This window comes from Canariomyces notabilis (genome assembly GCF_033297395.1).
Source record: "Canariomyces notabilis strain CBS 508.74 unplaced genomic scaffold N656scaffold_4, whole genome shotgun sequence".
NCBI classification, from domain to species: Eukaryota; Fungi; Ascomycota; class Sordariomycetes; order Sordariales; family Chaetomiaceae; genus Canariomyces; species Canariomyces notabilis.
In genome coordinates this window covers 143,239-169,147 of record NW_027041826.1, presented here as the reverse complement: position 1 = coordinate 169,147, position 25,909 = coordinate 143,239, and the positions used below count along the sequence as shown (strand labels likewise).

At 56.6% G+C, this 25,909-nt stretch overlaps 8 protein-coding genes across 8 annotated transcripts; 3 read left to right on the top strand and 5 right to left on the bottom strand.

Annotated features, from left to right (window-relative positions):
- Positions 1-188: 188 nt before the first annotated feature.
- Positions 189-5,418, bottom strand: N656DRAFT_827109 (P-loop containing nucleoside triphosphate hydrolase protein). The gene is made up of 5 exons (XM_064818499.1): positions 5,018-5,418; positions 4,867-4,967; positions 4,430-4,816; positions 1,304-4,381; positions 189-1,227 (listed from the first exon to the last, which is right to left on the bottom strand). Exons 1-5 carry the CDS (start codon positions 5,278-5,280, stop codon positions 554-556), a joined length of 4,503 nt encoding a protein of 1,500 aa, XP_064672562.1. The 5' UTR covers positions 5,281-5,418; the 3' UTR covers positions 189-553.
- A 185-nt stretch (positions 5,419-5,603) lies between these two features.
- On the top strand, positions 5,604-8,587 carry N656DRAFT_776039 (uncharacterized protein). The gene is made up of 4 exons (XM_064814559.1): positions 5,604-6,031; positions 6,100-6,858; positions 6,923-8,047; positions 8,110-8,587. The coding sequence occupies exons 1-4, from the start codon at positions 5,765-5,767 to the stop codon at positions 8,410-8,412; spliced, it is 2,454 nt and encodes an 817-aa protein (XP_064672561.1). The 5' UTR covers positions 5,604-5,764; the 3' UTR covers positions 8,413-8,587.
- Positions 8,588-8,666: 79 nt separating this feature from the next.
- Positions 8,667-9,559, bottom strand: N656DRAFT_842802 (uncharacterized protein; the record flags this gene model as incomplete). The annotated part of the gene is made up of 2 exons (XM_064819062.1): positions 9,039-9,559; positions 8,667-8,867 (listed from the first exon to the last, which is right to left on the bottom strand). Exons 1-2 carry the CDS (start codon positions 9,189-9,191, stop codon positions 8,667-8,669), a joined length of 354 nt encoding a protein of 117 aa, XP_064672560.1. The 5' UTR covers positions 9,192-9,559.
- Positions 9,560-10,333: 774 nt separating this feature from the next.
- Positions 10,334-12,515, top strand: N656DRAFT_475930 (uncharacterized protein). The gene is made up of 2 exons (XM_064809778.1): positions 10,334-12,146; positions 12,333-12,515. Exons 1-2 carry the CDS (start codon positions 10,495-10,497, stop codon positions 12,355-12,357), a joined length of 1,677 nt encoding a protein of 558 aa, XP_064672559.1. The 5' UTR covers positions 10,334-10,494; the 3' UTR covers positions 12,358-12,515.
- Positions 12,516-13,091: 576 nt separating this feature from the next.
- Positions 13,092-15,262, bottom strand: N656DRAFT_475922 (uncharacterized protein). The gene has a single exon (XM_064809777.1). It carries the CDS (start codon positions 14,942-14,944, stop codon positions 13,259-13,261), a length of 1,686 nt encoding a protein of 561 aa, XP_064672558.1. The 5' UTR covers positions 14,945-15,262; the 3' UTR covers positions 13,092-13,258.
- Positions 15,263-16,111: 849 nt separating this feature from the next.
- N656DRAFT_776033 (WD40 repeat-like protein) lies at positions 16,112-18,261 on the bottom strand. Its single transcript, XM_064814558.1, has one exon. The coding sequence runs from the start codon at positions 18,014-18,016 to the stop codon at positions 16,379-16,381; it is 1,638 nt and encodes a 545-aa protein (XP_064672557.1). The 5' UTR covers positions 18,017-18,261; the 3' UTR covers positions 16,112-16,378.
- A 266-nt stretch (positions 18,262-18,527) lies between these two features.
- On the bottom strand, positions 18,528-23,195 carry N656DRAFT_795688 (uncharacterized protein; the record flags this gene model as incomplete). The annotated part of the gene is made up of 4 exons (XM_064817446.1): positions 18,528-19,640; positions 19,709-22,811; positions 22,904-23,056; positions 23,134-23,195. The coding sequence occupies 4 exons, from the start codon at positions 23,193-23,195 to the stop codon at positions 18,528-18,530; spliced, it is 4,431 nt and encodes a 1,476-aa protein (XP_064672556.1).
- A 1,167-nt stretch (positions 23,196-24,362) lies between these two features.
- Positions 24,363-25,304, top strand: N656DRAFT_787560 (uncharacterized protein; the record flags this gene model as incomplete). The annotated part of the gene is made up of 1 exon (XM_064816616.1): positions 24,363-25,304. The coding sequence occupies one exon, from the start codon at positions 24,363-24,365 to the stop codon at positions 25,302-25,304; it is 942 nt and encodes a 313-aa protein (XP_064672555.1).
- Between the last annotated feature and the right edge of the window lie 605 nt (positions 25,305-25,909).

Here is a 25,909-nt window from a genome sequence, read left to right as displayed (position 1 = left end):
TGCAAGCCTCCTCTTGCCTTTCTTGAACTGAGAGACAACCACCACAAATGTCCGAATAGAACTCTGGACGCGCACTTTGTTCGATAGCTACGAAGTAGTATTATTACTTTTGCTGTGCGCAGGTTGTGGATATGGAAGGAGCTTAAGCCTTAGACACTCGAGCCCTGCAAGGTGACGACATGGCAAAGGGCACATTGCGATGGTGGGCACACGCTGCCCTACCCGCACCTCCTACAACGGCAGACTGTGGGATCTTAGAATCAGGGGGAATGCCAACTACCTGAACCTCACCACGCCCTTTTTCCCTGTACATATTGACACACTCTTCACAACCATGGCAACTGAAATTTTAGATAGGCAAGTCAAGTAGCGTCAACATCCAGCTCAAGCCCGGCAGTCGGTCATCCACTACCAACCCACCCAAGGGACCCAACGAATCCAGTCCATGCCTGGAACGGGATTCCCTGCGACGCCCGAATAATAACCTCTCACTCGGTTAGTTCGTCAACATACCACTCATAGTATAGGACAACTCGTACGTCTCGCACCTCCACTATTCCTCCTCCTCGGCCTCAAACCCCTCCGGTCTAACCCTCTCACCACCACCCTCTTCCTCTTCCTCCGCCGCAGCCATGCCCTCCTCCTCCCCGTCATCCTGCTCCCCCTCAGCATCCCCCTCAGCATCCCCTTCACCTTCCCCCCCTTCTTCTCCATTTTCAACAACCCTGTCCAGAACAGGCACCATCTCCGCCTCGGGCCCAGACAATCCCCTTTCAGCCCTGAGCTGCGCAATTCTGGTACGCGTCATCTCAAAGACGTACTGGCCCAGGTGCTCAACCCCTTCCATGACAACAACCTGAAGGCCACTATCACCACCAACCCCATCATCATCATCATCACCATCATCATTTTTATGTCCATCATCAGGAGCATCATCACCCTCATCATTTGCTTCTTCTTGACCTTGATCAGCCTTCTTCACCTGTTGTTGTTGTTGTTGCGAAACCCGACGCCGCGACGGCCAGAGCTCGCCCGTGACCAGGACAAGCTTGTCTGGCCTCTTGAGCAGCAGCTCAAACGCCTCGCGCAGCTCGTAGCACGCTTCAAAGACGCTGCGCCTGCCGAGGACGTACAGTCCCAGCCGCGCGCGCGACAGCGCTACAGTAAGCCGCCGAATATCGCGGAGATAGCCCACGCGGGACGTGCGCGTCAGGGAGAGGATGATGTCTAACCCAATAGGAAAGGCATGGTTAGTCAAGTTTGAATTGGGAGAAAAAAAAAGGGGGTATTGGGGATGACTTACAGTCGTTTTGCTCGCCCTGATACTTGTCGACGGTGGTGACGATGCGCGGAAGGCCAAAGACGGGGTTCTTCGCGCAACGGTGCGCCAGGACGTCCTTGATGAGCGCTCTCTGGCCGGCATACGTCGCCAGGATGCTGATTTTCTCGGCCGGGTAACCCAAGAGCCGCATGTACTGGTAGATGGCCACGGCGTACTCGGCTTCGCCGAGGTTCTGGATAAAGTGCGGCGTCGGCTCCGTCTCGCCCTTGCCCCTGTAGTCCGGCACGTTGATGAACTGGTAGTCGTACCTGAAGCCGGCGTTCGCCGTCAGGAACTCCTCGTGGGTCTGCGTGTGCGGCAAATCCCCGAGCTTGGGGTACCGCCACCGGTACAGATTCGAGATGGAAGGCCGGGCGCGGCCTTGTTGGTCGAGATTGATGGTTGGGACGCCTAAGCGGACAAGCCGAGAAAAGAGCGACTGTTCCAGGTTGGCATAGTGTCGGAACGCCAGCCCTTGGATGACAGGCGAGTTTTGGTAGTGGTCGCCACAAAGGACGATCCGTTGTAGGGGCATCTGCCCGTCCTTGGGTTTCTGCATGGCAAGCGGAATGAAGTTCTCAATCTCGGTAATCTGCGCGGCCTCTTCCATGACGACGTTGTCGTAGTGGAAGCCCAATGAGGCTATCTCTCCCCTCTTCATCGCTGCGTGTGTCGACGTCATGGCGATGATCCGAGCTTCGTTTGTAAGCAGATAGTTGGCCTTGTCCCTGTCGCGGCGCAGAATCTCGAACGGTAGGACGTCGGCCAGCTCAGAGAAGATCTTCGAGATGTGCCGATAGCAGCCGTTGGCAATCTCCAGGACAGTCTCACGGTCCGCATCGGGAGGAAAAAGGGGTTGGGGAGCATCTGCGAAGTAGGTGTGGAAAGGGAATGCCCTGACGATTTCTTCAACTGAGACATCTTCTGCCTTGACGACATCACTGAACTTTGCCCATGCGGGCTCCACGTAGACCGAGTTGAAATAACCAGCCGTCTCAGCGGAGTTGCCGTGAGCGCCCGGCGCACCCATGCTAGCAGCGAGACGGTTTACTTCGTATAAAAAGCGCTGCCGATTCTCTAGAAACGACTCGACTCTGCCGTGCTTGCTGAAGCTCCCCTCAGTCTCCAACTCCTCTTCGCCATGGCCCAACCGGAGAAGATGGCGCTCATCGATATCTAGTGCCACAATCTTTGCGAAGAGCTGGTTCAGAGCCTGATTGCTGTGGGCAATAAGCAACGTCTTCTGCTCCGGAAAGTTGTGGTATATGTTATTGATGACCTGAGTGGCGACATCCGTCTTGCCCGTTCCGGGCGGCCCGACTATGACTGTCAGTCCAGGTTGTGTGCCAGAGACGATGGCTTCAATCTGTGTCGGCGTGAAGCGAACTGTGTTCAGTTTTGGCGCATCGACCGGGTAAGGCCCGTTGTTTGGCGGCTTGTACGTGGAGACCTTCACCGTCTCAATTTCCGCGATAAGAGCCGGCTCGGCATCCCTCCTTCTTTTCTTGGATGGCTTGGAGACAGCATCCTCGGCCGGTTTATCAACGGTCTCGAGCACATAGGGGGGGCCGAAGCTCCCAGACGCGTCGTCGCTAGGCTCGATAATTTTGCCCGGTAGGCTCTCAATAAGATGCTGCCAGTCCAGGAAAGTATCACGAAAGTTTATCTTCTTCAGCCGGTTGGACAAATGTTTGTACGTGGCACCGGCAGGATCGCCGTATCCCAGGAATACCTCGTGCATCCAGGACGCAAGAGGGACGTCGGAGAGAGCAAGGTCTCGGATCGATTCCAGCACCGGCTTGAAATTGTTCTCCCGGCCGCTTCTCCGAAGCAGAAGGTTGATACCGTCGTACACATTGCGCTTGTTTTGGGTATCCTCTTTGTAAGCTTCTGCGTCCAGCCGGAGCTGGATTTTCCTGGAATCACTGCGGGCGTGCCCCTCGAAATAAGCTTGAGCGTCCCGGATCGCCCGCCCCTTGTCGTCGAGAACCTGGATGACCTCTGCAGCGCGGACCGTGACTAAGCCCAGCTTTTCGGCCTCTGAAGGCGAACCGCCGCCATTGACGGTTTGTTTCGATTTGGACGCATCCACAGAGAGGAGAAAAAGCACGTCGTCGGGGCGAAGAGACTCCCACTCTCTGCGGACGTGGGGCGATAACCTCCCCAAGTCAATCGTCACCTCGGCCCGCACAGTGGACGGCTTGTCGTCCCCCACTAGCGGGGGGACAACTTCGAGTATGGTCGGTTTCGCGATCGGCAAAGCCATCCTTGAAAAGCCCGAAAAGGTCGTTTGGCCTACCCGCCGGCTCTCAGGTTTTAGCCTAGCCAATACATCCTCGATATCTTGGCGAATAGCATAAAAGGACTCGCAGCGGTACAGAACCATAGACCGCCAAAGAAAGTCGCCGACGGACAGGTACTGTAGGTTAAGCTTGGGAAGGGCCAAGGGGCGAGAGCCGTCGTAATGGTCAGCCCTCCTAAGTCCCACCTCAAAGAGCGTTTCCTCGGTAGGGAGAATGCTCAAGTCGCGCACAGCGTCCTGGAACGTCTTCCGCCGTTCAAAGGTGGACAAGAGGACCTCCATAAAGAACCTGCGGTCAACCGGTACCTTGGCAGACTCCGGGTAGGCTGTCCGAAGGCCGAGTAGCGCAGAGAGGTGCTCGAGCTCCTCATCGGTCAATGCTTGAAGCAGGCCTTCGAGTTCAGTCCTTTGATCGATTGAGCCGTAGTTCGAAAGTGCCAAGACTGTCAGTTTGTCCTTGAAATGCTTCAAGGCGGTCCGCTGGAGCTTGGCCAGGGCGGCGCAATGGCGGTCATATGCTTCAGTCCGGCTGAGCTGCGCGCCTGTCTGGTCGTCAACGGTAAAGTGAGTATAGTGGGAAAGGAGATCGGTCATATCCCGCAGGAGTCCATTCGCCTCGTCATTAAACATTGGGGACAGTGTCAGCGCGGGAAGGAGATGTAAGTCCTGAAGTAGCGTGTTGACGTATCGTCTAGTGGGTAGCTGGCTCTGGAGATCAATCAAAAACTCGACAAAGCGTTCGCAGTAGAGCACATGTTCTGGGATGCTGTTAGTCATGGCAGGAAAGGCCACCTGAGGAAACGTACCTTGCTTAGCATTGCTGGAATATAAGAGGGCCAGGAAGTCCATAATAGAACTATATAGCCAGGACCTCTCAAAGCGCAGCCGTGCCTTCGCGGCGTCGTCAGCCGCATCGTATCGCTTGGCAGATGCCCTCCAGGCCTTCCTTAGATGATGATTTGAATCTAGAATCGCGTCGCGCTTCTCGCTTGTTGACAGGTTGTGCCAGATGGAAATGGAAACGAGGGGAGCGCACTCCTTGCGGACGATGGCACAGTCTAGACTCTGGAAGGCGTGAATGATGAATTGAAGGACATGAGTCCTGATGGCGCACGACAGCGAGCCGTCGAGTGTCATGGACAGAGCACGGCGGAACAGATCTGAGAACTCGGCGGGCCAGTCGGCGAAGATGTCTGCAGCCTGGTCAGCGCCATGTCAAGCACCATGGGCAAAGAGGACGCACCCCAAGTGTCTAGCCGTTCCCTCCGCTTGGCATTGACTATCAGGACGATCAGAAGGACATGGTAGTTGGACGAATTCTCCCCGTAACCCGGCCACAAGTAGCTGTGACAGATCAGCAGCAGGCCCGACAGACTCGGTCGAAGCGCACATACCTCTCGAGTATTTGCAGTCCCTCAAGTACCAGGATTGACTTGAGGGGGAAATTCTCCTTCTCCAGGGCATCCCATATTTCGCGCTTGAGCACATCGTTCTTGACCTTGACCTTGGCTGTCCGCCGCGGCGTCTTCAACCAATGCTGCCGCGCAAGCGTCGCAAACTCGTTCTCTCCCTCGAGGTCGTCAGCGGTTGGTCGACCTGAACTCGCAGCCTTGGACCGTGAAGCTGCGCTGCTCTTGACTCTTTTGGCGGGAGGCATCTCGAGTTCTATGGGCACAGGACGCGTGCGGCGTTGCTGCGCTGCTGCGTACCTTGATAGGGCTCGGTCGTCTTGTCGTATCGCACTCCCGCAATGGATAAATTAAGAGGGTGATTTATTGTTGATGCTGGCGCATGAATAGGCTCTCAAGGCTCAAGCTACCGTAACGATAAGCTCCAAATCTTGGCCATCAGGTCCTCAGCCTTGCATAGGTCCCACAGGGTAACCCCGCTTCAGTGGCCCTCACTGGCTAACATCCCGTTGACGCACAGACAACCCGGCCCTTTTCTCAGCAGACTGTGCTAGCCTTGTCCCTTTGTTCCCGCTAACATCACTCAATGCAACAACATATCCGTAGACCCGTCCCTCTTTTTGTGACCTCCAAGTCGTCGCCTGGCTTATTTGAGGGGCGGAAGGGCCACCACGAGGGAATTACGAGCTAGGGACGGAGCCAATTTAGTCGGCGCTTATCGAGGCGGCCAAGATGCCGTCTGCTATCGACAGCCACGGCATTGCGGGCGTCGCCGCAGCAGCCGCTTTCCTGGACGAGCAGCTCCAACGTGCCGAATCTGTCAAGCGAACGGCGTCGATTGAACCGCCCTTGGACAAGTCTCATTTTGAGGACCTCAATCGCCAACTCAGCGATGCCCTTGGCCCTGAATTGATGGCTGAAGATGCCACCGATACAAAGAGGACACAGCGCTTTGCCATCATCGAGACTGCCGTTCGCGATACTTTCAAGTCATTGATCGTGAGTCTGCTACTATCTCGCTACCATGGCCTACGTAGAATCTAACCGGCATGATTCCCTTCCTCCAGGCGACGACGCCAATCGAGTCGCCAGAATTTGTCCGGGTCTGGAACCTCTTTGACATCCTGTCCATCCTCTCCGACAGTGAGCTCTGCGACCCTGCCCTGCTGTTTTGGCTCGTCGAGGAACTGCTCGACAGCCAGACAATTGCCGGCTGCCGCAGGGTCTTTGACTTCCTTGAGTCACGGAGGGAGCGCATCACAGCGAAGCATTTCAAGCAGAAGCAGCTAGTCATTCTGCGGACATGCAACGAACTCCTCCGCCGCCTGTCCAGGGCGCTCGACCCGGCTTTTTGCGGAAGAGTTTTCATTTTCATGTTTCAGAGCTTCCCCCTGGGAGACAAGAGTTCGGTCAACTTGAGGGGAGAATACCACGTCGAGAATGTCACCACGTACGATAGGGAGCCCCCAGCGAACGGCGAGGCCGACAAGATGGATGTGGACACCGACGCAAAGCCGCAGAAAGACAAACCGCTAGATCCGGACGCCCTGTATCCCATTTTCTGGTCTTTGCAGGAAAGCTTCAACCAGCCAAAGAAACTCTTTGACCCCAGCCATTTCGCCTCCTTCAAGGCCGGGCTCGAGGCCACCATGGCCACCTTCCGAAGTATCAAACCCGAGCAGCCATCGCGGACCAAGGAGAAGCAGGACAGACAGATGGACGAGGACAAACAGACCCTCAAGCGAAAGCGGGACGACGTTGAGGACGAGCTCGCCGGCGGGTTCAACCCAAAGTACCTCACCAGCCGAGACCTCTTCAAGCTCGAGGTACGTCGCAGAGCAACCCTGCCGTTGCCCGCAGCACAGCCTTGCTTACTTCATAGCCACACAGATCAGCGACCTGGCGTTCCGCCGTAACATTCTCGTGCAGGCCCTTATAGTGATGGAGTTCCTCCTGTCCCTCTCTCCAAAAGCCAAAGAGAAGCTTGCCAGCGTCAAGACGCCCAACAAGTCGGTAACATATTCCGACCAGGTGCTCAGCGAGGACGACACCAAGTGGGTAACGGACATGAAGGAGGCCATCATCGAGTACCTGAAGCAGGGGCTCGAAGGCCCTTACTTCAACCGCATGGTCGAGACGGTCCTGTCGCGCGACAAGAACTGGGTGCGCTGGAAGATCGAGAACTGCCCGTCCATCGAGCTGCCGGTCATGGCGCCCGACATGTTTGTTGCGGCGCGCGCCCAGGCGGGGAAGCTGGCCGCGACCAAACGGCTGCGCGCGGCGCCGCTGGGCTCGCTGGCCCTCGACTTTCTTGGCGACGAGGACGAGGAGAGCGCATTGCGGAGGCTAAAGGACCCGGCCCGCTACAGCCTACCCGAGCTGGCCAGCTTGCGACGGGGGATTGCCGATGACGAGTTTGAGATTGAAATGCCCACCAACGACGAGACCAAGGCCCAGGCGGCCGAGGGCAAGGCGAGCAAGACGTGGCGCGCGCTCAGGATTGCGAGCAAGTCCCGCCTGGCGGTATTCGATCGGATTGAGGACGACGACAAGATCGACGTGGTCTTTGAAGACAAGCCCGTGGCCGAAGAAGAAGAGGCCGGGGCCCGAGGCAACGCCGAAGCGGACCATGAAACCGCCGTGGTGAACGGAGAATCGTCGGTCTTCCCTGACGACCGCAGACCGATCGTCATTGTCGACGCGGTCGCCTGCGCTTCTTCGTCTTCCTCGTCCTCCTCAGCTGGCCCCCGGTCGGGCGTTGCTGGTGAGCTGATTGCCAAATACCCCGGGACGTTTGCCCGCGTGCCTGTGCACGTCACGCGCCGGCCGCGGGAGGGAGAGGTAGACGGGTCCAACTGTCATTTCGTCGATGTACAGGCCTTCAACGTCATGCGGGACGGGGACCAGTTGTTGGAGTTCAGCGGGGAAGGCGATGAGTCCCGCGGTACGAGCAAAAGAGCGGTGGAGGGGATTGTGGACCGCGGCCGGGTGCCAGTCATGGACTTGGATCGGGAGGTAAGATTCTTCTAAGTTCTGTCTATACAATCGTGTGAATGAAGGCTAACTAGGCCGAGCAGGGGGCGCAACAGGTCAAGGACAATGGGTTCGACGCCAGGTTCATCTTTGTGCGGCCGCCGGCCTCGGATGCGCTGCAGATGAGGCTGAAGGATGACAGTATGGATGAGGAACAGGTTCAAAAGACGCTTCAAGCGGCGGCGGAAATGGAAGAGGAAGCCAAATCTGGCGGGTTCTATGATTCAGTTGTCGAAGCTGGGCTGGAGCCGTTAGAAGCGGTCGTATTTGCATCCGAAGGGGGTGGGCGGGCCGCAGCAGCGAGAGAGACCGGGGATACGGCTATGGAGGACGGGCCTCCCTCGTAAAGGGGCATCGTTCAATTGTTTAGGGGCCGGGAGTTGTATAACGTTTGGTTGCGGCGAAACTACCTGGATGACCTAGCGGACTGGTCAAGTCAATCGTAGATTATTTTTGAGGCAAGCTCTGCGTACGATAGCATGATACCCAGGGAGAGACAAGATGAGCATAACATGACTTTGTTGGCGTTCGCTGGATGTCTTTCTCCTATTTTTTTACTGCGCTAGCTCTGTCGGGTTCCGATCGTTGGATCCTCACACATTTAAGAACTACCGGCCGCGCCAAATGCGTCGACCACGGCCTTTGCCTTGCGCTTGAGCTCCTCGCCAAAGTCCATGTCCGGCAGGCCGCCCATGACGGCCATGGCCGTCCGGTCCTCGTCGCCCATCATCCGCTCAATGACCACGGACCGGCCCATGACGTCTTCCCAGAGTTCTTTGGCAAAGCGTGGGTTGTCCATTTCCTTGATGGTTTTTTTTTAATATCACTCATTGAGTTCAACCGTGAAAGGAAGAAAGAAACAAAAGGGAGGGAAAACCATTTCCACCCTATCCTTCACTCACACATGGATCCCAAGCAGGTAAGATTGAAATAGTACATAAGGAGGAGTAAGGGACCATGTGTTGTACTTAACCTCGACATCAGGCTTCTTGTAGCCCGCTATCTGGGCCGGGTACTGCACGGGGCGGCCGGCCTCAATGTTGTCGAGCTCTGAGAGTATGTACTTTGTGCGCATGACAAAGTCCCAGATGTGGTACAGCGTTGGGTGCGGGTCGGGCGGCTGCATCTGCGGGTGGGCGCGGAGGGCGTTGACGAGCTCGTTTAGGCGGGCGTCGATGTCCTGCCGGTGCGAGAGAGCTCCTGTCGAGTCTGAGTTGACTCGGACTGTCTAACTGGATATGGGAAGGAGATCAACACCAAGTATACCAAGTAATAACACCGAACGGACAAGTCGGAGCACAGCTTTCTATAATACCTATCTCGAGCGATATAGTATCACATTCGCAATTCTGTCACCACTTGGTCATCATGGAGCGTATGCATGAGACATGCGGGTGAAGGGGGATCGCAAAGTTGCAATCAGCTAAGAGCAGTACAGTTTCCGGAACGGCTTATTCATTATAAATCACGAACTTATCAAATGCGAATATCTTGTTGAAATGTCTGAAGCATTTCATTCAACGTTACAGTATCCCTTCCCCCTTGCAGCTTCCTCGAGTTTCCTTAATGCTGGTTTGCGGAGACTCCAAGATGGCGCTAGTCCAAACCGGGCTAGCCAACTGAGACCCTTTTGCCGAGCACCGGCCGTTCTGCGACCTCCATCATCAATCATCTCATCAATCATAATCATCAGTCTGGTCTCCAGGCGACTGTTTGTCTGCGCCGGGAACCGAAACGTCATCACCCGCTTCAGGTCGGCAGAAGCCAGCCGCACAACATAGCAGCAAACATTGTGATTCTAAAGGTAAAAGCAATGCTGATTACCTGGCCGTCATTACAAGTAATGTTATGTCCACGTTACAATCGCATACATGTATGCACATTCGCTGCGTAGCCGCATTCCGATATGCAATCGTCTATCAATGTGTGTTCTCGACGTCGGTTGAGCTAATGTCTGGCGCTTTACAGCCCTTTGTTTATGCCTACTCGAGGCTGAAGTCAGTTGGCTGCGAAGCCCTCCTGTTGGCAATCCCCATCTTGTAGCAGTCGCAAGTGATACATACCTCATTATCAATTTGTTTTTTGTCCCTTTGCTCCCCAAGGCCGCCCTTCGGCAACGCAATCCCGCCGACTGCAATCAACTAAGGTACCTCGCCCGTCACAAATTGCAGTTTGCCGATTCAATACTTTAACGTTGAATTTCTTCCAGCGGTCTCTGGCCAGAATACTGCTGTCGACCTGATACCCGCTTCCAAGTACCAGTGTTCGGTGTTCGGCTTCATGATCTCATCTGATATCCCGGCATTTTAACGCATTTTCGCTGGATACCAAGTCATGGTCCATTCCTAGCATACGCCCTCATCAAATCTGCTTAAAGTACTGGTACACTTCAAGGAGGCGCGCCTGGTCCCCTCGTCCAGTTCGGGTGCATGTCTTCAACCCAGGACGGCAACATTACGGCGAGGTCATCGCCGACCCCTGGCACCGCTAAAGGGGACGGGCAGAATGGCGGCTCGGCTTCTGTCCAAGAGGTGAAGCCGTCACCAGAACATATCCGGCAAATTGTCCGCCTGACACAATGTCCTACCTGCTCTCTACCGTTGCGCGAACCCGTCACTCTCCCCTGCGGAAGAACGCTCTGCCGCAGCTGCTTGCCCGAACCCCATGAGCGGACCAATATAACATACCTAGTCACCCGTGATAGGCTGCGGGCCTTTCAGTGTCCATTCCAGGATTGCGCCAAGCATCATGCTTCCGCCGACTGCACCGTCGATGTCGTCTTGGGCGATATCGTCGACGCTATCAAAACTGAACTAGAAAAGGAATGCAGCTCCGAGTTGACCACACATGTTGTTGTGAAAGACAAGTGGGTCGAGGCTGGGATACCCTCCCTGAGGGAGCCTCAAACAACATCCCGGTTGCTGGACGGAGGAGCATTTCTCGCCATATACGCGCTAGCAAGGGGCGGAGAACTCGTGTACAACGCCGAGGTCACCTTGGCGAGCCCGCTCACCGAGCAGCATGCAGAATCCGACGCGGAGCTCCTGGGCCGGGTGAAGGACGCTGCAAGAGCGAGCGCCGACTGCCCGCTCTGCTACGCCGTGTTCATCGACCCAGTCACCACCCCCTGCGGCCACACGCTCTGCAGGTCCTGTCTGCGGCGCGTGCTCGACTACGCGCGAGAGTGCCCTTTTTGTCGCCGCGCCTTGTCGATACGCCCGGACGTGTACCTGGGAGAGTCGCCATCGTATCCCGCCAACCAGCTGCTGTCCAAAATCCTCGACTGCTTCTGGCCGGACCTCGTCGAGGAGCGCCGGCAGGCGGCAGGCCGCGAAGCGCTGAGCCATAGAAACCCAAACTGCGACAGGGCCATATTCGTGTGCACCCTCTCCTTTCCGGCCATGCCCACCTTCCTACACGTGTTTGAGCCGCGCTACCGGCTGATGATCCGCCGCGCGCTCCAGGGAGACCGGACGTTCGGCATGGTCATGTACCACCCCGGCACCAGGGGGAACCCAGTCGAGCTGGGCACGCTGCTCCGCATCGTCAAATCTGAGTTCTTGCCCGACGGACGGAGTCTCATCCAGACGATCGGCATATCTCGGTTTCGGATCCTTGAGCACGACACGCTGGACGGGTACATGGTGGCCAGGATCCAGACGGTCAGCGACATTAGCTTGGCAGAGGAGGAAGACCTCGAGGCGACCGAAACGGCTACGGCAGGAAACCACGGATTAGCAAGGGCAAGCTTGGGCGAGACCGACCACCAGGAAGATGCATCCGCAGCCAGCAGGTCGCCAATAACCTACGACGAGATTGAACAAACCCCTACCAAAGACCTCATGGAGTTCGCCAGGGGGTTCATTCAGCGCATGCAGGCCCAGAGGGCGACCTGGCTCGTCGCCCAGGGCCGCATCATCTACGGCGAGTGCCCCCGGGACGCGGCGGTTTTCCCGTGGTGGTTCGCCGCAGTGTTTCCCATCAGGGACACGGAAAAGTACGAGATTCTCGGCACGACGAGCGTGCGGGAGCGGATGAAGATGTGCTGCAGGTGGATCATGGAGTGGGAGAATGCATCGTGGTAAGTTTATCTTGATGCTTCCGTACCAGGTATCCTTTTCTAGAAGCAAGTTCAGGCCCAGCCTTTTGTGTACCGTGGGCCAGCACACCCATACCCCAAGAGAATATGACGCCGGCTCGACGCCGAGGCTGATTATGCCCTATTCTTTAGACCGGAGGGACATGGCATGTATTAACACACGCTCAGGCATTCATCATGCTGCTTAATGTAGTTTGCCGTCGTGCCGCAGACCAGAGTGCTAAGCGCTTTGATGGCTTGAGAACTGCATTGGCCATGGGCTCAGCGCCGGTACAAGTACCCCCTAATACAACAACTCGATCCCTCAGGCTAGTCGGAGCTGAGGGGATGGAGTAATCGTTCGTGAACTTTGTGATGATGTTTACCCCTTGGATGACTTCCGCCCCCTGTGGACCATGCCTTTTCTCGGCAGCCTTCCCAGCGTCCGTACCTTTGATGCTTCTGCACCGCTTACTCACCCTGGGAAGAGCGGTCCAGAGAATCCGGTCTCCGTGCTACCTGTCAAGTGATGCTTAGTATTGTTCTGCCTGGTATTGTGCAATCCCACCAGGACAAAGCAGTCGGCCGGCCGGCAACAACACCATATAAGCAACAGCACATCCAATTCCCAACCCACACCGATCACAAGCACTACAGCAGAAGGGAGACGAAGCCGAATTTGAAAGCCATACATATATGTTCGCCTGGTTGCTTGCTTGCTGTGAGTACCATGCTCACAGCATGCAGAACCGGAAAGGTATTGATATCAAAGCCCGCCTAACTACCCGCTGCCAAAACCCAGCAAACCCGAGCCGGTTGGATAACTAATGATGTACATGCCCTGCCATCAACACAGGCGAAAACTCCCGCTTTTCGCTCCATTTTGCTTCATAATGATGATTACACCCTTCAAAATCCCGCTCGCTGCTGGTGAGAAATCCCAGACCATGATTAATACCTGGCTTTCCGGTTTTGTTTTGTTTTGCTTTTGAAACCCCTAGAGAAGACCGCCCAAACCGTACCAGATGACACGGGGGAAAATACCGACCCCAACAAAACCACGCATAAAAATAGAGAAACGCAATAACATCAACAACAGCAAGAATGAACCAGGCTCACCGCACGCCTCCCCACCTCCCGCGGCCGGCAGCCGACGAGTTGAGCGCAAGGCGGCGGCCGATATTGCCAAAGCACACACAGCTGCAAAACAGCACGCTCAGCATCCAGATCGTGGTCTCAACCGTCTCCTGGCTGGCCAGACGGCCCATCGCAGCCATCAGCGTTGTCGTCGTCGTCCCGTTCCCCAGCGCAGCAGCAGCAGCCGCCTCATAACCGCCGCTGGTACCTCCACCACCTGTCCTGTTAGAAGCGAAGAGTGACCAACTCGAGCTAGAACCACCAGGAGACGAAGAAGAGCCAGGCATGTCCAGCACCCCAGCAGCAGCGGCAGCAGAAGGCACCATCATCAGCAGCATATCCGGGTTGACAAGCCCCAGGAGTAAAAACGCGGCGGACCCGGCCAGCCCGACGGCCGCAGACAGCAGGAAACCCGGTTTGGACCGGTCAATGAGGTACCAGAGAAACGGGTTGGTCAGGGCCAGGGTGAGGGAGACCTGCATGGTAGAGGCCCAGGGGAGCTTGCGGATGGCAAAGACGATGCCGACAAAGGCGCCGATGCCGCGGACGACGAGCGCCCAGTCGGTTTCTGCGGAGGTGGCAGCAACCGGTGCCGGCCGCGTAGGCGTTGCCATCGGGTCGACGTCGATTTCACCATCCCCGTCCCCACCATCATCGCTCTCCCCATCCTCATAGACAACTCCATCCCCACCACTCCGCCCCGCCTTATTGACCCTGCCAGAAGAAGGAGAAGCCGCCGCCGCCCGCCGTTCCCAGATCTTATCAAACCACGGCAGCAACCCGCCCAGAACCACCCCCGCCGCGCCCCAGAGCGCGAGGGGTACGTACCGCCACTCGTACCCATCATGCGCCACTCTATCATCACCACCTTGCCCCCCTTGTTGTTTCAACATCATCAACAACAACCCCTGCCCTTGGCGTCCTTGTTCGTGTCCGGCAGCAGGGAGCCGCGTCCTCGTAACCAACACACCATACCCGACCCCAAGTAAGAATAACAACCCTGCCCTAAGAACCAACGCCATGGCCATACTCCCCCGCGTCCGCGTCGTCGTCAGCTGCTGTGTCCGCCCGCCGCCGCCGCCGCCACCTCCCGGCATGAATCGCGCCGCGTCCGCACTACTACTACCCGCAGCACTCGACCTGCGCCGGATCACAGAGTATGTCTTTTCGTCCAGCCCCGGCCGACGGCGGACCGACGTCTCCTCGCCGCCGCCGACACGGTCAGATAGGATATTATAGTAGCCCGGGTTGTTGTGGTCGGCCCTGGGCGAGGAGGCGCTAGGCGTGGGGTTGGAGGAAAAGGAAGGGGAGGAGAATGAGGGGGCGTAGATGCCGAACAGTGTAGACGAGGTCAGGTTGAGGAAGGATGTTGCGCGGCTGAGCGGGGTGTCGGTGCCTTGATGATGGTGGTGGTGGTTGGTGGTGCGGTAGGAGGTGTCGAGGAAGCGCAGGTCGCTGGCTGAGATGTTTGGGGTCTGGCGCTGCATGTCATTGTCATCGTCGTCGTCGTCATCTTCGGAGGGCGGGGTCGGGCTCGTAAAATGTAGCTTGAACGGCCGTCGTGGGATCGGCCGGACGATCTCTAGCTCGGGCGCGACTGCTGAGACGGATGGATTGACTTGGGGAAGCTCCCCGCCGTCGCCGGCCGGGTGCTCGTTGTCCATTGGATTGGAGGTTTCTCAAGTTGATTGGTTAACCGTTGGCTGGTGGTTTAAGAAGTGTTTGCCTGCTTGTTTGCCTCGCGCTTTCTCGGGTCTCAGATCTCGGCACGATCGATCAACCGTAGCGTAGCTTGTAGCCTGTCAAACCAGGTGTTCGAGGCGCGGGTACCTAAAAGAAGACGCGTGTAACCGGTATAGCAAAGCGTGTGGTGATTCCGGGGAGGAAGTGTGGAATTGGCGAGAGGGGGACCAATTAGCCAAATATGCCGAGGAGGTCAGGAGATGACTCGTGGCCAAGGGTCGTGCGCAGGGCAACCCGCGAGGAATGGACGGGAGATGAGACAGCCTCGACGCAGCCAGTCCGCTAAGTATCGCACATAGAAAGTAGCCCGTGGCAACTGCGTGCGCGGCTTGTAGCAGCAGATGAGTGTAATGTGAGATGTGTGCTGTGCGTCGCCAAGATCAGACGAGTGCAGAATTCAAGTATTTACACAAATATGCATACACAACAGCGCGGAGATTTCGACTTGATTACGGAGCACCAGGATGCTGCTCAGGGTCGACTTTGTCTGCTAGTGCAAGGCTCCAGTAATGTTGAGTGGGCAATGTCAAAGTGTATCCGTAAAACCGAACGACTACCTAACATACTGGATTGGATATACGCGTAAAGCGATTGGCATATCTACAGCCCAGCTGCCTTGATATTCGCCCAGCTGCAAGTGACGCTGCATGCATACTGCTTGTTTCCGTGCTTCCCATTCGGGACTCTGGCATTTGGACAGCGTCTCCTCGGATGGCCAGACCCGACCTGAGGTGTGGTTTCCTCAGCTGTGCTTGTGTAGCTCGAGCCAGCGGTATTTTGCAACCGACAGGCCACGGGGACGCGGCCAAATTTACAGGGGTATTTACTCCGTACACCATTTAGGACCCTGTGCGGGGAACTAGTGGAACTTTCACATGTGATCAGATCGCCCGATCCACTGTTGGTTGCTCACACTCTGGGGTTGGGTCGCCTGACTTGAGCTGCATCTGAGCCGACAGAGGGCGTGTCTGATTTCATCCAACTTGGCATTTGGCTCTGCCGTGCAGGATGGCGCAGGATGCGCTGAGGATCTCAGGGTGACATTGCAGCCGCAAAGCCGGCTTGGACGGCCTCGATCAGTTGGTGACGTATGTACGGAGGTACTACAGTACAACCTCACCACCTTCGACAGACTCCACTGCAGTGACTGCCGGAACCGCCCGCCATCCTCGACGGATGATGAGAAGGTGCGAGTGCAGAGCATCCTGAAGCCCGTATGTCCTCAAGAGCACGGCGCTTGAAACTGGCCCACCTGTTGGGTACAAGTCACTAGATATGTCAAACTTTCAATCATAGACCTGCAATTCTAGGATGCACGTCGCCAAGCACCTGCATTTACCCGCTGCCGACGGTGCCTACTCCTCATCGCTATCCTCCTCCTCCTCATCATCATCCTCGCTGTCGAATTCAAACTCGCTCTCCTCCGCGCCGTCCGGCCGGCGTATCATGATGAAAGCCTCTACACACGTGATCCTGTTCTGCGTCCCGTACGTGCCAAGGAGCTTGCCAACCTGCTGTGGTGTGGCGCTGTTGTTGCTGCCCTTGGCGACAACCAAGTCCGAGGCCGCCAGCAGCCAAAGCCGAATCTGCCCATCGCTGCCGGCAGTCACCACGAAGAAGGCCCTCTTCCCGTCCTCGCCCTGCACGGTCAGAACCCTAAAATCCTTGATCCTCCCGGACACGCCCGCCTCCTTCCCGCCCAGCTGGGCCACCAGCTTCGCCGTCGGCAAGGTCTTGCCCTCGGGAGGGCCCTGCAAACTGCCCTTGTCCGTAGCAAAGAACAAGACCCTCCCGTCCTCGGTTGAGACCGCCAGCACACAATCTTCCTCCTCCTCCTCCTCCTCCTCCTCCTCAGCATCGCCCTCCTTCCCGTCTTTGATTTGGGTCCGCACATCAACATAGCAAACCTCATGCACTTTAGTCCTGAGCGTAGCAGCATCCCCCATAACCCGACACCTAACGCGGCAGTCCATCCCGTAGACAACCACGTCCCTATCAAACCCAACCGCAAACTCCTCCTCCCCCTTAACAACACCCCAAACAATCCTCCTGGCCTCGCCCGTAGCCCACCGCATGCCCCTCCCTCCCTCCCCAATCTCATTCAGCATTCCCTTCTCAAAATTCAGCACCCTGGACTTCTTCCCCGTCTCCAAATTCCACAACCTCATACACCTCTCCCCTTTACTAACGCTAATCATAATCTTGTTACTCGGATGCACAGCAAAATCATTTACCCCCGTGGGCAACCCCCCTGCATCCGCCGTATCCCCGCTTGGGCGTCCCCCAGCAGGAGGTTTCGGCCTAGGACACTTGAACGTATGCAGCAGCGTCCAATCCCGGGAGCGCGTGACGGCAATGGTGCTGTCCTCGGCGGCCGAGAGCAGCTTGCTGCGGGTAGGGAAGGCGAGCCGGGAGATATTCCCCGTGTGGTGCAGCAGGGTCCCCAGCTCGCGGTTTTTGGGGTTCTCCAGGATCGGCCGCGGCGCGAGCGACGACAGGAGCTTGTTGTGCTGCCCCGTGCTTCGGGAGGTGGTCGGGGGCGGGTGGGCGGACAGGTTGTAGATGTTGATGCGCTCGTCGGTGCTGCCCGTTGCGAGGAGCACCTTTTGGGTCTGGCCGGGGGCAGGGGCCGACGGCGGGGACACGGCTAGGCAGCGGATGGCCGAGTTGTGCGCGTTGAAGAGGAACGTGTCGGCGAACTCGGCCTGTTTTTCGTTCTTCTTTTCGGGCGGAGGGGGGTTGGCATCTTTAGACTTCTTCTTGACAGCAGTAGTAGTGGTAGAGGCTGCGGAGGGCTTGACTGTCGCCGTGATTCCGTGTAGAACTCGGTCGTAGGACCCCGCGATGATCTGGATTGTCACGGGACTGCCGTCACCCAGTTTCGCAACATATTGTGACTGCGTTGGCCGAGGCCCCGCTTTGGCCTTCTTCACCGAGGGCTTTGACTGGGCGACTTCGCCCTCTGAGGCGGCTTCTCTTTTCCTTTTGGCCATGGTGAATCTGGAGGATGTTGTTGATCTCGTCGGTCGTGGTATCCAGTAGTTCATGGAAAGCGGATGAACTTTTTTTGAAAATAAGTGGATCCAGATAGAACTCTTATCTTATCGGCATTCTCAACCACATCCATTTCCCCAGCCTTACAGATTCGTACTGCTTGACAGTTGACACCTGCCTTGTAGGCTGCAACATTCCGAAGAACTCCAACTGGGATCACCGCAAGCGCACAACGTTATATGATCAAGGCGCCTACCGGTACTCCGTAGTTATACTTCATACAGCTTGATTAACAGCATTAAAACATGCATATGTACGCTGGTGTACTCTGGTCGTTTTCTTGACCAATCATAAAGTATCTACATTGAATCTCATAACAGTGCCTCCGATGCATGACTGCCGGAGATGCTTTGCCCAACACTTGGTAGCTACTCGAGCCCGAACCCAGCAGCACCGCTAGTCTGTCAAATAACAAAGACGCCTACCATTCCAACGCCGTAAACCATGCCTCTACTTTCCCGGTGCCGGCGTTGCGCTTCCGCTGGACTGTCTCTGATGCTGCGCTGCTTGTTGTTGCGCTGCCTGTTGCGCTGCTGCTTGCTGTGCTGCCTGCTGCGCCTGTGCCTGCTGCTGCGCCCGCAGAAGCGACGCATACTGATGTGGGCTATTCATTGGCTGCTGTGCAACGGCCCCCGCCGCGGCATTCATCGCGGCTTGCTGCTGGCTCTGCACTATCATCCTACTCAAGTGCTCTGTTGCCAGCTGCCTAATCGCATCCGGTGGCAGGTTCGGGTTCTTAGCCCGATAGTGCGCCTCGAGGTCCATAAGCCGCTGGTTGATTTGCTGACTCAGGATCCCGCCCGGCGATCGACCTGCGGCGGCAGGCATGCTCAAACCCGCGTTGGGTGACGTAGCCAATCCCGCACCCGTGGCAAATTGTGCCATCATGGCCTGGGCATTGGTCATAAACGCCCCTTGATTGATGCCGTTGATGCCGTTGATGCCGTTGATCACGTTACGCATCGGACTTGGTGACCCTTGGGTCCCGTTCACTTGGGGAATTTGTGGCACTTGCTGACCAGCCTGGTGCTGTTGCTGCTGGGCCACCTGTTGCTGTGGGAGCGGCTGTGGAGTAGCTTGCTGCTGGTGTTGCTGTTGCGACGCTTGTGCTTGCTGACCCTGCTGCGTCTGTTGCTGGCCCTGCTGCTGTTGAGCCTGCTGCTGCTGCTGTTGCTGCTGCAGTTGGATAGCCGCCCGCTGCTGGCTCTGTATTGTCCGGGCTTGGATCATGAGGCTGATATCCGGCTGTGGATTGACTATGGGCATCCTATGCTGCGCTTGCAGTGCCTGGAGTTGAGCAGCCTGGGACACGCCTGCCATTGGCAATGGTGGGACGAGCCCCCCGGCAAGTCGGGCTTGCACCGCAGGAGGAACTGCTCCTTGGGGAGTCTGGAGCGCAACCCGTCCCGGCGTGCGATTCTGCGCGGCCATGGCAAGCTGGCCAGGGAGGTTGAGACGAGCAGCGCTGTTGACGGCATTTGCCGCAGCGATCTGGGCTGCATTCTGGGGCAGTGGGACCGCACCGGGTGTCCCCGGAAGCTGGGCAGGATGGTTTTGCTTTGGCTAATTACCTCCAATTAGTATTATAATCTCGACTCTGGCTTCAAGGGACTCGGATTCTTAGGCCTTACCAGTCTCCGTGCATCCACAGTCGCATGCCGCAGGGCGTATTGAGCCATCCTCTCAGCAAGTTGCTGGTCCCGTTCCCACCTCATTATGCTGTAGTCCCGGGGCGTCTTGTTCTGGATCTGCTGCCGTGGAACCTCGTTGGCTTTGCGCATGGCTGCTTGGTTAGCTGCGTGCTGCGCCTTCTGGGCCGCCGCTTCCCGCTTCTTAGCCAGCTTGCGCATAGCATCAATCAGCGCCAGATGCTTTTGATTTCGTCGTCGTTCAACGCGTACGCTCGTGGTCGCTCTTCGCCTGGGAACCGGGGTAACTGCCCCGTTCGGCCCGACTTGCTGTTGTGCGTTTTGGTTCTGTTGTGCAATAGTCCGCTGGGCGGCATCTATCCTACTTTGGTAGGCTTTGAAGTACGGCGTTCTCGCCATGTCGTTTGGCAGACCTTCAAGACTCCCGAGGCTCACCCACCGCTCAAAACACTCCCACGGCGTACGTCGCTCGGCTCCAGAGGTAAATATGGACGGCGTCGACGCCATGGACGAAATGAGAGACCAGTTGTAGGAACATTCGCGGACCAGAGACTTCAGCTGCTCATCTTCGGCGTATGTCCATTGAGAGGCTGTTCGACTCTCAAAGAAGCTTTGCGGGGGCATAGGATACTCGGTAGGCGGCCGGAACAGATGGCCAGCGTGCAGTCGATCTCGAATCGCCTTCATTTCTGGGCTGAACAACGCAACCGCGCTGTTCTCCGGCTGTAACTCTGCAGAGTCGGGTGGATCGCTGTTAAAGATGACTTCCTCACCATCGTCATCGTCTTCTACAGGGTAGTCGTATCGGCGCCGCTTCCGCGGCGGCCGTTCGCCTACCAGAACCATCTCGCCTTCAACATATTTGCTCAGAGGCAGCGCCGGTCGTTTCCACTTGGCATCCGGATCGTATTCAGGTCCAGAGACATCAAATTTGGGAACCTTGAGGGGCGAGCCATACATGGGAAGGTTTTCCAACAACAGATCGGCCGTCTTGGAAGGTTGGAGACCAAACACCACCTCATCGTCCTGCAAAGCAAAGATCGCTGAAGGCGCGACGGTTGTAACCGCAATCTCCAAAGGCTCCTCCTCGTTGTCCCCAGGAGTATCAGCATGAACCAGGTCTGGTAGCGGTTCCTCGAGGATATCCGGAGCGTCTACCATCTTATCATCTGCTCCCGAAGCCACAGGTGGCGATGGGATCACGGCATTCACCTGCAGCGCCAACCGTTCGGCTGGGCTGGAGTGAACCCACTCTGCGCAAGCATAGGCAAGGTTTCGCGCAACTGCACGCTTCCACTTGCGCTCCTCGCGGAAATCGGTTCGCATCCATTTCATCTCCTGGAGCAAAAGGTCCTGGTGAGACGGTGGCCTTGTTGGTTCCGGGCATCGCACAGGTTGCCTTAATGACCACTTGTCGTGTTGCTGGAGGTGATATACTCGCCTCAGAATCTTGCAAGCCTGGTGATCCAGGATTGATATGTATTGATCACGCGTAGATATCGTCTTGTGGGCCTGGTTAAGGAGTTTTTCGATCGGTTTCATCCACGTTGATTGGCGAGTAAAGCCTTCGATGAAGAGAGGCATAAAGTAGTCATCGGATGGGATCTGTCCTTGTCGCTGTCTGCTAACAGCCAATGAACTGTCATCGGCTGCCTTGTGTCTCGTCGGCTGCTTGCCGAAGATTACAGTGGGAACGCTCCTTCGCCGTGGGTCTCTAGCCTTGTTGGTGAGCAACTTGAGTTGAGAAGAGGGCCCAGCTTGAGGAGCAGAGGCCTTTTCGTCAGCTGCTCTCAACGCAGGCTTGGGAGACGCGCCAGGAGGTACAGGGACGGCCGCAGGCGATGGTTTCGTGCACACCTCGTCGATATCAGCCTTACCAGAAACTTGGGGCTTGAGCCCTGAAGGCGAAGGCCCTGCAACTGGCGTCCCTGTGGCTAGTGATTCTTGCGCGGCTCCAGCTGGATGTGCAGGATTCAATGCAGTAGACTGCCCGTTGAGCTTTGACGACAGATCCGCTGTGTGAGGTTCTATAGGGACCACGGTTTCTCCTTGCTTGCCATGGAAGTTGACGCTGGCATCCGCCTTCTCGGCGTGCTGTCCGTCATCTGCGTCTGGGGTCGCTGGAACGGTGCGCTGGCGCCGGGCCTGGTCACTTAGGGCCTTGTTGGAGTCATCTCGAGACAGGTCGGTACCGATTGCGGGCTCGATTGGCCGTGAGGATTGAGCTGCTGCAGATTCTTGGAGAAGTTGTGCCTCAACGCCACTGATTTCCGGCGGGAGCGAGACGTCCAGGTCAGGACGCCGTAAGGACAGGGAGGTGCTGCCCACACTATCGCTCTTTTCTGTTTGAACGCCACTCCCCCGTACCTTATCCCCGCCTTGTTCTTCGACTCTGTCCAGATACTGTGGGCCTTCATTATCGGGGCTGGTGTTGGCTGATGCATCATGCATAGCAGGGGTCAACATTGTTTGAGCGGTAGAGCCCGGAGATGACAATGTATCTGGAAAACGTGAGGAATCTGCAATGGGCGTCCGGTGGTCGACAGAGGAGGTGGCATCCTTGTTGCTCGGTCTTTCGTTGACTTCCATTGGGGTGAATGTTCGGTTGTTCCCAGTGAACTGTACATCGATGCGAGGTCTCGATGCCATGGCCAACTCCGCCGAGGGAGGGATAATCGTTTGACCGTTTGGTAGCGCTTCGTTCCGGCCGTCGCCATCGGCAATACCATTAACCCTGCCATGGGCCACGCTGCTCTTCGCTTGCAGCCCTCCTGTAGGTCCATCCTGGGGTTCTGTGATAGTCTTTGGCACTACTGCTTCAGAGAATGGTATCTGGCTTGAGGGCAGGCCCTTTATTGGAGTTCGTGGCGGTTCGAGCTGATCCTTTGCTCCGGAGTACGACTTCGGGCCGTCCAAGGTCGCCTCTTCCGTCTTGGTTGGGAAAAGCCCGTTCTCAATCGGCTTCGCTGGTACTGCACGCGCTACGTTTTCGATATCCCCAAAACCGGATAACGCGCGGAGCCATTGCGCATCGAACAAGGGCTTACGGCGCGGAGGTATTTGAGCTTCATTGAGACGCCGACTTCTAGAAGGCCATGAATTAGAAAATCAAACGTCGACGCGTCACAATGGCGTCGGGAAGAAAGTAGAGTTGAATTAAGGATCAGGAAAACGTACTGCAGGATATCGGTTTCAATCAGAAATTTTGCTTCGGCAGGCGTAATCGGCGGCGCGTCGGGGTCGCTGAAGTCGTAGTTCGGAATGCCATCTTCCTCGGTCGCAACAGCGAACAGCTCACGCAGCTTGCGCTTGCGCGAGTGCACAATTGACCTGCTGCGGGTTAACAATGACTATGACACACCAAAATGATCGGAAAAATGAGCTCTATCGACTGATGTAATTCTCACCTCGATTCCGCCCGCTTTGATTGCAGCAGCTTCTGGCGGTCGGCGAGCTCGACCTCAGTCATGTCATCGGCGACCGCGACATCCGTTTTCAATCAAACGGATGACGATACGGAATTGAACAAGGTAGGAGAAATGAGAATTGCGATTACAAGTGGATGGAAAGTGCTGGCGTTGCGACTTTCGATGGTAAATTGATTGATCGTCTTGGTCGCGAGCAGAGGTAAATCTCTGTTGTGCCGTGTTGAGGGGGTTGTGAAGACGGGGGGTATCAGTGGGAGTGCGATTGCAACCGGGGATCAAAAATGTTAATCCAGGATGCATCGACGCCTGAAGCTGTCATCAGCACCGCCGCCAGCCGACCTTGTTCTGGCTTTCTGGGGCCTGCGTTAGGGGCAAAGGGCCTGAAATCCCACTGGACCGAAGGGCTTGGGATGCCCCAAGAACAGAGAATCACAGTGTGGTAATAGCCCTGTCGAGAGGATCCGTACTGTATTAACGTGACTCGGGGGCTCCAAACTTGAACTTGGCAATCACCGAATTGTGATGGCCAGGGGGAGTGCCGACGGAGGAAGATCCACCTCATGAGGGTTAGGGATGTAAAGAAAGCCTGAACAAGACGGCGAGCAGAAAATGCTGCTCAGCAGCGCCGGCAAGCTGCGCCGTCGATCTGGGAGTATTGGCCATGACTCTGAGCTCTCTGAGAGCCGGTCTGGCTCTCGCCCAGGCTAACCATGGTTCGGAGTGAGGCGGCGTGTGCTTGATGCTTCAGAGTTCAGGGTCCAGGAGCCATTGTTTGCCTCCGCAGGGTCCAGGAACGGCAAGTAACCTAGGTCACTGTCATCCCGGCAGCCGCTGGTGTCGTCGTCCCGTTGCTGTCCAGGAAAAAGCAAGATTTTCGGTGCATGATTCCGGCCACGGAGGCCACAGTTTCGGCATCTTGAGAGAGAGAAGATATTGTTTTGAGCGAGGTTAATAGGTTTCCGTGTGTTGAGTGGAGAGAACTGATGTGTGTGTCGGGGAACCTTCTGACATGCCGCCGCGGATAATAAGGTTGCTCAAGCTTTAGTGTGTGCCTCAGGCAGTAACGCTCAGCTTCCACAGATCTCGCGATCTCACCACCTACAGTTTCATCAGTCCAGAGGTACAAAGGTACATATTTAATGTCCCGGTGACCTCAGAGGTTCTCCTACTTTGCAATTACGTCTTCCCTTCCACCCACCCAAGCCGCCATGTCAGACAAGGACAGTAAATCCTCAAAGATAGCTATTCAACTTGGCAAAGGGTCGGCTAATTCGCCACTGCGCATCAAAAGTCGTGCCCGGCCAGCCTACGAGAAGCGACACAGGGCGCATGCACTGCATGACGACGAGTCTGGGTCGGAAGATGAGGCCGGCGACGAGGGGCAGAGCTACGGCCGGCTCGAGACTATCACCCATTACGGCCCGGAAGGCGAAGAACTCGGCGACGATGCAAGAGATGGCCGTGGTGTTTCCTCAAAATCCGCGGGGCCAACAGCAAAGACTCAGAACGGCGACACCCCGTCCAACCCAGAGACCGACGACGGAAAAGCTCGTCGCGATGACAGAGCAGCATCCGACTCAGAGCCCAAAGAGGAAAAGCCAATAAAATTCGGCTTGACCATCAATATGAAGACGAAGCAAGGCAACAAGGGCGGAAAGGGCGGCGAATCCAAATCAAAAAGCGACCGTTCGGCGTCTGAAGCAGAGTCAGCGGGAGTGGAGAAACCCACAAAGAGCATCGAAGATGAAGCCATCGACGCGCTGCTGGGGTCAAGCACACCGAAACGAAGAAAGCTGGATTCCGACGCCACCGACCGGGAGCCACAGCTTGAGGACTATCGAGCTGTCCCTATCGACGACTTTGGCGCTACCCTTCTCCGAAACTTTGGCTGGGACGGGAAGATGAGGGGCAAAATCAAGGAAGTGACGAGGCACGCCAATCTAACCGGCCTCGGCGCAAAGGATGCCAAGGGTGCAGAGGACCTCGGGGCTTGGAACCAGAAAACCATCAAGGACTCCCGCCCAGTGCGGCTCGAGGACTATCAGAGAGAGGAACGGAAGAAGCGCCAGCGCGTGGACGACAGATACGCTGACAGCTACAAACGGGAACGGGAGCGCGAACGAGAGCGCGATCGCGGGCGAGACAGATAGAAGAACCTTCAGCGGTTCTACTGCCACAATCACAATCGAATACCACCGCCACCATCGCTATATCAGAGAATCAGCGCCGTACCTTGTGCCCTGGGATTCTACCGAGGGAACATCGTGTATATGTCTCTGGCTAGCATTCAAGTTGAAGTAGGTTTTGTGGTCTACATGGCAGGATCCGAATTGCTGTACTAACAGACACGGCGGTGACGAAGGGCGGACTCTAAGACGAGGGTCCAATCCACCTGGCCGCTTAACCCAACATACCTTCCAGTATGGACTGGATTGTTGACTTCGGGCCGTCAGGGGTGTGCATGTGCCCGACTGGTGAGCTCGGTATCAGAGCCGCTCACAACGGACGCCCTGGCAGTGGCCTTCTCCCTGATCTCGTGAGCCGGAAGAGGATGTCAAGAGCGTACGCCAACTTGCGGTTGGCCTTGTCTCCGATCCGCACTACGGTCAGTTCAAGTCTGCTGGCTGGGTTATACAGCAGCCTCTGGGGCAAGATAGGGCAAGGAGGATGCGTATCATGTCTCCTTCCATGCGTCTCGCCTCCCTGGTTACCGATCTACCCATAATCCTGCGTTTGGATGGGCCTACCGTCGGCG

Excerpts from the sequence above, each read along its gene's own strand:
- N656DRAFT_475922 (XM_064809777.1), bottom strand. The coding sequence starts at position 14,944 with ATGGACAACGAGCACCCGGCCGGCGACGGCGGGGAGCTTCCCCAAGTC.
- N656DRAFT_827109 (XM_064818499.1), bottom strand. The coding sequence starts at position 5,280 with ATGCCTCCCGCCAAAAGAGTCAAGAGCAGCGCAGCTTCACGGTCCAAG. Across the intron at positions 4,382-4,429 it reads TTCCAGCAATGCTAAGCAAG|AACATGTGCTCTACTGCGAA; the intron begins GTACGTTTCCTC and ends ACAGCATCCCAG. Across the intron at positions 1,228-1,303 it reads TCAGGGCGAGCAAAACGACT|ACATCATCCTCTCCCTGACG; the intron begins GTAAGTCATCCC and ends CTATTGGGTTAG.
- N656DRAFT_776033 (XM_064814558.1), bottom strand. The coding sequence starts at position 18,016 with ATGGCCAAAAGGAAAAGAGAAGCCGCCTCAGAGGGCGAAGTCGCCCAG.
- N656DRAFT_776039 (XM_064814559.1), top strand. The coding sequence starts at position 5,765 with ATGCCGTCTGCTATCGACAGCCACGGCATTGCGGGCGTCGCCGCAGCA. Across the intron at positions 6,032-6,099 it reads ATACTTTCAAGTCATTGATC|GCGACGACGCCAATCGAGTC; the intron begins GTGAGTCTGCTA and ends CCCTTCCTCCAG. Across the intron at positions 8,048-8,109 it reads TCATGGACTTGGATCGGGAG|GGGGCGCAACAGGTCAAGGA; the intron begins GTAAGATTCTTC and ends TAGGCCGAGCAG.
- N656DRAFT_475930 (XM_064809778.1), top strand. The coding sequence starts at position 10,495 with ATGTCTTCAACCCAGGACGGCAACATTACGGCGAGGTCATCGCCGACC. Across the intron at positions 12,147-12,332 it reads GAGTGGGAGAATGCATCGTG|GCATTCATCATGCTGCTTAA; the intron begins GTAAGTTTATCT and ends ACACACGCTCAG.